We start from the raw sequence: 10795 nt of genomic DNA on the forward strand, positions 1-10795 counted from the left end.
CAAGAATTTACATTATCTAGCGCTACAAAATTTATAACACGTTCTTTCTTCCCCAAGAAGCTACTCATTTGTCGTGACCGCTGATATCTCACTACTATATCATATAATTGCCAAACTGATTGATCAAACTCAAGTCCTTGTACGGAAAACTTTTGTATTTGACGATATATCTTCACCAAATTCAATACAGTTTATTGCCCAAAGTAAGACTACAATCTCTGCAGAAATTGTTCAGATCGAACCACTATAGCATATAGCTCCCATACAAACTGATTGATCAGAGTCAAGTCCTTGTATGGAAAATTGTTGTTTTTAAAGAGTTATCTTCACCAAATTTGGCATTTATTATTCTCTAAGGAAAGGGTACAATCTCCGAACAAATTTTTGTGATTGGCCTTCCATAACATACAACTGTCATGCAAACTGACCGGTGAAAATCAATTTCTTTTAAGAAAACTTAAACCTGTGAAGCCAAAGTTAACGTTTTTTCTTTTTTTGTTTTTGTTTTCTTATTTAACATTTTTTTTAATCATATTCGCTTAACAATATCGTTTATTTACCTTTATTTTCACATATTTTCCATCATTCACTTAACAATATCGTTTATTTACCTTTATTTTCACATATTTTCCTTTCTTTTAATCATTGCAAAATTATTTCGAAGTCCATAATTGCTCGCGTCGTGTGTGATTGCCACACAATTATGGTATATGGGCTTGAATTCGCAACATTCACTTACAACTTTGACTTGCCCACATTGAGCTGCAACGCACATAACCTATAATTTAGGCACGATAATCCGCGATATAATTTATATTTAGCATTTAATGCAGCCAGCTGGAGCTGCTAAGCACATGTTTACATGCGTAAGTGCTTATCAATAAGCACTAGTATTTAGAAGCTTTTTCCAGCTGTTCGATTGCCATCATACGTGCACACATACACCCATATGCACCTAGTATTTATCTTGTTCATGCTGTCCTTTATTCAATTTTGTAGTTTAAGCGCTTAATTAATCCGTTTTGTGGTCCTGCTACTCTTACTGCTTACTGCTGCCCACACACATACCACCGACATTTATAGACATACATTTTCATACGTATGTACGTGTGTACACGCATTGCATTTTTTTGCCCAGCTTAGCTATTCGTCAGCCTTATCTTTATTTATACACATTTCTGCTTCTAATTGTAATTGAATTTCATAATTACTAAAAGCATATTCTTTGCATTCTCCACAGCGCACATGGAGAGCCATATGCCTTTGGGCGTTTTTATGTCCGACGGTGCCGTCCAGCTGCCAGCCGGCGTTGAGGCCGAACACCAACAGCCAGTATCCGACTATCACGAAGAAGAGGATGAGGAGGCGCATGAAGAGGAGATTGTGCTGGAGCAGCAACAGGAGTCGCAAATCGAAATTGAACAACCACAAGCGCAAGCGATACGCGAACAGCAAGAGCTAGAGCAGCTGCTTGAAGATGAGCAGGAGGAACAAGATATGCAGGATGTACAAACAGCTGAAGCACATGGTGAAGTTGATGATGAAATGGCCGGCACGCCAATTGCTGTGGATAGTGTTGTTGAGCAGCACGAGCAACAAATGTTGGCTGAGCACGAGGCGACAGTGGGCGATGAGTCAACACAACAGCAACAGCAACAAAATGCTGATGACTGTATGTTTGCGGCCAGCTGTAGTCCTAGCACCACCACCGGCGCCAGTCCGTATGCCTTTGCGGCAGATGCCAGCAGTCATTTAAACCATTCCGATATAAGCACCACCAGCAACAGTGGCGCACAAGCCAACAACAGCACCGCAAATAGCAGTTGCATTGAAGGGGCTAACGGTTGCAGCAGTAGCGCTAAATAGTCTCCGGCCATTGCGTACATTGTAGGGCAACAGCCACCGACGATTGTGCTCTACTATTGTGCGGACAAATAACAGGAGAAGATGGTGGTGGCGGGGAAGGAAGAGTGTGAGGGTGAGGCGTTGAAACATCAAGCAATATGCCACAGCTAGCAGGCGCAACTATATGGCAGCGCGGGAGGTGTTGGAATGAGCACTTAAATACGTCGTATCACTCGCTGTCAGCCCTACAACAAAAAGAACAGTTATAATAGTATCTACTCTGACCTAAATTGAATTTTACACAATGTCATTAAATGTTTACATTTTCAATTTGCTTAACTTGGCCTTGCGCTGGCGAGCTTTTTCCTATTTTTATTGCTAAAAAATCATTTAATTCACGTGAATTTGAGATATATGAAATTTTACTGAGGCATGTATGCGTTACTGAGTCAAAAAAAAACTTAATTTGCAATTTTATAATTGTAACTGTATTTTAAGTGACTCATTTGTAGCATTACTTAAAGGTTTAACTAGCAAAAGAAATGAAAAATAAATAAAATTTACTGAAATGTATAAACTAATAACATTTTCCATTTTTATTTTATAAAATTAGTTTATACGATATAAACATTACTAATGATTACTTAAAATATGAATACATTACATATCATACATTTCTTTATTGTATTTAATTTGATAACGGCACAATTTTGCTCTCCAATGAATACTTATAATTATTACTGATTAGTACTTTAATATATTTAATTTTAAATATAATTTATTCATTTAATTATAATTAATTAACAATTAATTAAATTAATAATTAATTAATTAACAATTAAATATAATTATGATTATAAAACAAATAATTATATAAAAAATTAATTCTAAGCACACACCTACTTTATTTATAATTAAACACATTGTTTATACAAAATACAAGTACTTCATACATTCTCTTTTGTGTCCCACCCACCAAATGCCATTTCCATTTTTCTTATATAATATTTACATATAGTTGTTAAACACACTTCCATTCAATGAAAACTTTGAGCTGTAATTTGCCATTGCGCCAAAAATAAATATATTTTTGAAAGAAAAAATTAATCGTTACATTCAAGCGCGTAATTTCTAAGTAAATGTATATTGTATGTATGTAATTTTAATTAAAATTAAAATATAATAATAATAATTCAATGCTTAGTACACGTAGGCTATTTAATTTAATGTTAATTTAATGCAATGTAATACAAATTAAATAAAATTACAAAACATAACCTTAAAAACTAACAAATGTGCACCAGTTACAAAAAGACTTGTAAACAAAATTTCCAAATTTGAAAGAATTATATAATTATAATTGTATGTATGTAAAGTAAATTGACAAAACACAAAATTATATTATAGAATTATATTTGATAAGCTGATAAGCTGTGCTAAATGTAAATATTGTCCTATAATTCTGTATAGCTTGCTTATGTTTGTACATATTGACATCTCTATGCATATTCGCCATACATCAATCCATTCCATAGCCATTATTGCTATGCAATTATTGAACGCCGCTTATGTATGTACTTGTATGTATATTTTCATATTTAATTGTGCGTTGATAAACATTGCATATAAAAAGTTCGTCCAACTATTATTTTTTATAAAAAAAATATTTTTTACTCTCAATATGTGTATGCATTATATAGTGCTTAAATGATTATTTTATTGCATTCTACCATATTTCATATATTTATATTTTTAAATTAAATTTTTTTAATTTTATTTTTTTTTATATTTCTTTTTTATTGTAGTAACTATTATATAAAAAAAAATAATAAAAAATTATTTTCTTAATATGTGTATGTATCATATAATAGTTAAATGATAATTTTATTGCTTATATTATATATATTATTATATTTCATTTTGTTATATTTATTTGATTAATTTTTATTTTTAAATTAAGGTTTAAAATATTATTTTTATTTCACATCATTTGTTTTTTTTTTTTTGCATAATTCTAGTTATAAGTTCATTTATTATTTTTATTATTGTTATGTTTATTTAAATTTTTTATATTTTTATTACTTAAATGTAAGCATATTTTTTTAAATTTATTTTTTAATTAAAACTGAACTACTTACATCCTTAATTTTTATGTATTTTTTATATTAATCTTATTTTAATTTTTAATTTTGTTGTTTTTTTTTTAATTAAAACTAAACTACTTAGGACATCCGTTATTTTTATTTTATTATTTTTTAATTTTTTATTTTATTTTTGGTTTTTTATTATATTTATCTCTTTTTGTTTTAATTTTTATATTATTATTATTTTTTTTTTTTTTTAATTTTTTATTTTTATTTAGTTTTTTATTTTATTATTATGACTTTTTTCAATTTTAGTTTTATTTTTTTCACTATTAGATTTCGTTGTGTTTTGGTTTTATTCTCTTCTCGCGATTTATATTGCATAAAATCAAAATAATTGTTATTTTTTGTTTACGTAATTTTTTAATTTGCTTTGTTTTATAAATATATTCTGTTTTTTATAAAATTTTATAGTTATTTATCTAATTAATAATTTTTATTTTATTATTATTATTATTATTATTGAGTGGTTAACATATAGCTTAATTGTAATATTTTTTTTGATAATTTTTGCATTATTATTTTTCCATATTTATTTTTATGTTCTCTTTCATTTATCTTTTGAAAATTAATTATTAAATTGTTAAACTGTATATTAAAATATTTGGCGGCTACTAAAATAAAAAAATGCTCACATTCGTCTACTCGTCATAATTCAAACGTCAGAGCATATGAATTTTTAAAATACTAGTTTAAAAAAATATGCTTGCAATTATATTTTTATTCAAATAATTAAAGAGTATGAATATATGAATTTTTAAAATAGTTTTCAAAAAGAAAATATGCTTGCAAAATTTTTGTTGATAATATTTTTTAAAAAAATAATTAAAATTATATTTAATTGTTTGTATATTATTCTTATTAAACTGATTAAAATTCTTTTAATTTCCAATTGCTACATTTTATTTATAATTTTTAATTGGCGATATTTTTTCGTTTAGTCTTGCAAAAATTGCATTCCAAAAATTCCATTCTCATAGCTTTCAAGCATATGCCAACTATGTTCGGCTAAATTATATAAACGTAAAAACGATAAAATTTGTTTCCATTGTTAACAAAAATTACACTACACAATAAATCTGTAGGAAAAATTTACTGCTTTTGCTTAAAAACACTCGTATAAATGAATACTAGTGCTTTCATTCAAAAATATATAATAATAATTTTTTTTGCTAAAATTTAGCTACATTGTTGCTATACTTTGATGAATGCTGCAAATATTTGTAAATATTTGTTATTCTGGGCATTCTATAATACAATGACATTATATCGCACTTTATGCAAGTGACCGCCAGCGTTTTCAAGCAAAATCTAAACTAATTATTAGTAACCTTATTCTTATTCTCTCAAGAATTAATTATTGTTATTATTATCATTATTATCATTAATATTATTATTATTATTACTATTATTTTTATTTTCATAATTTCTATGCTATTTACATACTTATAATTCTATTTCTTATAATTACCATTTAATAATGCATAATTTCCAATCGTACAGCTCACATGCATCATTGCGCTTACATTCATATGGATGTACATATGTAAATTCAGAAAGGACCCAACAAAGAAATGAACTCTAGTGCCTAAATATATATTATAAATTCTTATTTTTGTTATTAAAAAAAAAAAAAAAAAAAAAAAGAAAAAGAAAAATACTTGCACCTGCGTATGTAATGATTACACAAATTATATATGTTATTTATAAAAAGCATATGTATTCTCAATGTACCCGCTATGCATACTCACTCGTACATGGATTTTATCTCGACGTCCGCTTGTGAAAAGCTTCAGAAATTAATATTTAGCAAAACCTTAAATACATGTATGTATGTATGCGCTTAAATAATTTATGAGCAAATTTAGCAAGCAAATCAAAAAGGATATCTGTATTCCTCAATCAAACAAATAGTACCAAAAATTTGCGTCGCATACTCCGCTACTAACCTTAAATTCGTCGTCATATCGGCTTAATACGTGTATTAATTTATTAAAAGATCAAAATATACAGAAAAAAATGTATAGTTTAATAATTGTTTCTGTAAAATAATTGAATATTTTTTAAGTTATTAATAAAAAGAACAATTTTTTGCTGTAAAACTAATTTCTAAACTTCTTTATGAATTATAAGTACATATAAATGTTTTTTGTGACAAAAATTAAAAAACAAAAATAATAAAAAAATGAAATATTAGTAAGTAGCAGAAATGAAATGAAGTTCCACATTAAAGACTTAAGCCATTTTAAAAAATTCATATAATTTATTAATATTAAAAGCAATTAATTTACTGCTGCCAAAAAAGCGAGTAAGAAAAAACAACAAAAACTGAAATCATGCCAACATACTTCTTTATTTATGTAAATGTAAATTATAAGTATATTCAAATTGAATTACTAATTACCTATAATTGTTAAGGACTTACGTTAACTGTAATTCATGCTAATTTTAATTACTTGCATAAGCACTACTGTAATACACACATACTTACATCTATGCAATTTATTATTATATGTATGTTTTTCACTTTGAAATGAAGGAAAATATTTATTTTACATTAAAAGAAAACAAAATCCAAGCATGCCACAATGGAGCAAGAAAAACACAGAATTTGTAGTTGTTAGCAAACAAGTATATACTCGTATATGTACATACATATATATAGTTATGTATAATTGTAGAAAATAGCATATATGTATATGGAAATGTGAGGTGTTTCTTTTAAGGCTTAAATAGTTGTGTAATTAGTAATTATAAATGTAACTACTACTATTAATGGTTGAAATGGCGCAGGTCAATTACCAAGCCTGGCGCTTTTATTATAAATTTTAATATTGAATTCAAAAGATGAAGCAATAACTTTTATGCAATAATAAATAAAAGAACGTGGTTTTCTTGTTTATGCAAAGTAATACAAAAAAACTGTTTTTCACTCAAATTATATCTCTTAGGAATTTTTTTTGACAATTTAAAGTGCTATAGTTGCACATAATCTAAATATATCTAATAATTGCAAATACAGCAAAAGTCTGCAACATCATAAGCTCAATTACCGAACCTAACCTAACTGCAGGGGAGAATTACTGTTCCCACAACAAGGATCCGATTTTTATACGGACTGTCAGCTCGCTCGTATTCTTCAAATCTGAGGAATTTTTGCCCCTACAACAACCACAAATACTATAATATGATGCTATGCGGGCGCATCATTATTTATTTTGATTTTTTTGTATTAATTTTAAAATCAATTTAGTCCTCTAAAGTGTCAATATCAAAGTCAGCATTCAATAAAAGAAATAATGTTGAAGTTGTTGCGCTTGCTTTAAAAATAATAATAAATCGTCTGATGCAGATCCAAGTATCAAGAGAATAGAGTGCAAAGGTCGCCAACCGTTTCCCCGACAGGTCGGTCTACGTAACCGGAACGGATCTGGATTTTTGTCCGACCAAGGACTGTGAACTCGGCAGAATTCTGCCGCTACAACAACAACAATGGCGAGTGCAAAAAAAAGTTATTGTTATAGCGTTATAAAGAAGCCATTTCGGAGTTTACTTACGTGTATTCAGAGAGGGAGAGAAACATCAGTCGAATATAAATCCAGGTACATTAGTTAGAACCCCCCGAGTGTGCTGGGAACATACCATGACATATGATTTCGCCCTACTGAAATTAAAATGCCTTCAACCTGCCAATGGCAGGATCACAGAGTTATAGTTAACAAATTAATGAAGCTTAAGAGAAATGCGTAGGAGTGATAAGCGATATGCGGGTGCTCATTTGTGTGAAGAGAAATATAATAAACATTCCTCTGCGCCGTCATTAGACGAAACTTAGCCGTGACAAATACGACTACTTATTACAATCCTCGTCTATTGTTGTACTCTTACCGTTACATTACCTTTTCAAACAAAAAAAAAGGGAAAGAATTTGTAAAATTATATTTCCCACATATATTTTTCTAACTAAATGCTGTAAAATAGCCGTTTTTATTATTGTAACGTTGCGCCATAATTATTGTTTCAGTATTTCATATATATGTGTATGTATGTATGTGCTTAAGCTAATATCGGTACAAAAAAGTATTATTTACATATTAAATGTAAAAATGCATGTTAAAGTGACTGCGTACGACCGTTATAAATAATTATAAAATTTCAAACTAAATAGCTTAATATTTTTAACAGACGTTATGCCGTTTAAAAACATAAATTCCTATTAATCAAATTTCACAACAAATATTATTAAGACAATATCATATAATGTGGACTTATTATATATTAGTTCGACGCTTTAAATTCGCACTACTTTCATTACATAATTTCAGTCGTAGTACCAGTCAAGGAAGAGTAAAGCAAATGACATTACTAACAAGAAGAAAAGGGACCACACACGTAGGCCGGCATTGCGTTGTATGGCTTGTTTGATCTGTTCATTCGCATCTTTGACATTTTCCGTTGCTCCAATAACGGCGTTTGCGATACGCTCAATATTGTGTTGCTGTAGTGAAACCTAATTATGTGGAGAGAATACAAATTTATTAATTAAAATATATTTTTAAAATTAGATAGTTTTTTAAATATATACAACACACCTTCTCAGTAAATATGTCTTGTAATTGCGCAATGTCCACCACATTTTTCTCAATTTGTTCCACCTCTTCAGCCACACCTTGCAATTCATGGTAGAGTTGCATATTCTCCTGTTCGAACATTTGCACATCTTCAGGTGAAAGCGTTTTCGCCGCTTCAGCCTCATCTTCCAATTGTTGCGACTTTTGCAAATCTTCGTCTACGGCCACTTTTTGCGTAGATTGAGTTGGCTTAAGCTCACCGCCACTACCAATATTATCTTCAGTTGTGGTGTGCGGATGTCGATGTCGTAGTTGTGGACCATTCGTGTTTAAATTTTCATCGCCACTAATATATCCGTTAATACTAGCAACAGCCGCATCATTTACTTCGTTTTTATAACTCTTAGCGCTTAAGTCATCGTCATCTGCCCAATCGCCTTGTAAATCGGACACCTCTTCACCAAAATCACTGCGTGGTCTTAACTCGTCGACTACATCATCAGCGTCGTTGCTGCTGCTTGTGGACTGTCGTATTAAACGTTTTCCACTACGCTCACCAGCTGGTCGCACTGGTATTTTCTTCTTATCAGCTGCCAATTTTAATAGTTTATAGGTTTCCAATTCATATTGCACACGATAACGTTTTTGTTCTAAGTAGATTTGTTGTACACTGTGTAGATAGCGTTCTAGCAAATCGATTACTGCTTCAATATGTTGTTGCTGTTGTGCTTTTCTTTTTGCACGTTTCCAATCGGTGCGCATTTGTGCTAAATGCTGTGTATAGTATGCTACAAATTTTTCTGATTCTCGGTCAATTAGATCACGCTGTTCATCGCTCATATGGGTGGCGCTCTTCAGGTGTTGACCTACACGCATATACGCTGAACGATTCTCCACCAGCACATTACGCAATGTTGTAATTTTATGACACACATCCTTTGCTTGTTTTGTGAAGTCATCGCGACGACCAGCTCCAGCAGCAGCGCCACTCTTGGGTACACTGCGTTGTTTGTCCACACCTTGTGCTGGCAGTTCACCTTTGCGCTGTAATTTCACTGTCATTACACCGGCTTTGAATTTTTGCGTTATATCCATGTTGAGAGGTGGGTTGGGTGCAGCCGAAATTCAATGCTACATTAAGGTAATAGTAGAGTCTACAACAAAAAAGTGATATTTTTATGACTGCCTTATATATTTACGAATGTTTTGTGTAAATTATAAATTTTTAGAAACCACGTCCACTGACACATCACTGCTTTGCTACGTTTGACAGCTGCGGTCAGCTGTTCGATTAGTGTTGATAAACGGTGGTTGTAAATATGCGATACTCATTCGAGACTCGTAAAAATTCAGCGGAAATTAGTAGAAGTCCAACGTTCAATAATCGTTTCCAAATAATTTGAAGAAAGAGTTTTTATATTATTTGCAAATAAAGTGAACAGTTTATACATTTGCTAACAATTTTTTTTATTATAAAGTGTTTTTATAATTTACTGATGTACGAATTTGTTAAATTGTGTGTATTTAGTTGTAAAATTGTATTATTTAAAGTTCACCTACGACTATGAAACTTAGTACCACAATTTCAGCCGGAAATCTCATACATATATATGCATGGAAAGAAACCAAATCCTATTCCAAAAGGAACACACTCGACTTTTGTGGAAAACCGTCATTTGCCACAATTTGATAAAAAAAATACGAACTCAACTTAGTAAATTTGAGGTTAGTGCTACACAATCATTCTATATGCAATTTATAATCGAATATAGAGTTTTTCCACTGCCGGAACTTGAAGATAGTGTTTATATAATCTATAGAAGTTGTATAAATACTACTGTTATTGTCACACTATATTTACATATTTATAACGAAGGAGATATGTATATTATAACATCAATTGAACAGCGCCATCAAATGCGATATTCTCCTTGCATTGTAAGAGCGTTTGCCAGATACTTCTAATTATATGGATTGAGGAGTTATGTAAATGGCAGCAAGTTTACGCTGCCAAAGGTTAATAGTTCATGTTAGAATGTAATTTATAACTCAAGGCTATTAAACTTTTCGCAAAAGTAATCGAATTGTATATTAAGCAATTGTTTGTAGATATATACTGTCTGTAAGTTAGTCTCGTCCCAGTTCAATCTGGCAAATAATGCACTAAAAATTTTTGGAAGAAAATGTAATACCAAATGCAAAAATTTTGAAGTAAAAAATTCGCAACCCTGCTGT

The 10795-nt window shown here is 30.2% G+C and overlaps 2 protein-coding genes across 3 annotated transcripts in view; one reads left to right on the top strand and one right to left on the bottom strand.

Moving 5' to 3' along the window:
• Nucleotides 1–3593, top strand: part of LOC105226060 (mucin-5AC) — a 222764-nt gene extending 219171 nt beyond the window's left edge. For both annotated transcript variants that reach the window (XM_049448617.1, XM_049448616.1), the window contains exon 6: nt 1241–3593. In XM_049448617.1, the coding sequence (XP_049304574.1) occupies nt 1241–1866 (626 nt within the window). In that variant the 3' untranslated portion in view covers nt 1867–3593. The remainder of the gene's footprint in view (nt 1–1240) is intronic.
• A 4323-nt stretch (nt 3594–7916) lies between these two features.
• Nucleotides 7917–9836, bottom strand: LOC105226059 (syntaxin-18). Its single transcript, XM_011204808.4, has 2 exons — nt 8582–9836; nt 7917–8499 (listed from the first exon to the last, which is right to left on the bottom strand). Exons 1-2 carry the CDS (start codon nt 9653–9655, stop codon nt 8311–8313), a joined length of 1263 nt encoding a protein of 420 aa, XP_011203110.2. The 5' UTR covers nt 9656–9836; the 3' UTR covers nt 7917–8310.
• Nucleotides 9837–10795: the final 959 nt, after the last annotated feature.

This window comes from Bactrocera dorsalis, chromosome 2, assembly GCF_023373825.1.
Source record: "Bactrocera dorsalis isolate Fly_Bdor chromosome 2, ASM2337382v1, whole genome shotgun sequence".
NCBI classification, from domain to species: domain Eukaryota; kingdom Metazoa; phylum Arthropoda; class Insecta; order Diptera; family Tephritidae; genus Bactrocera; species Bactrocera dorsalis.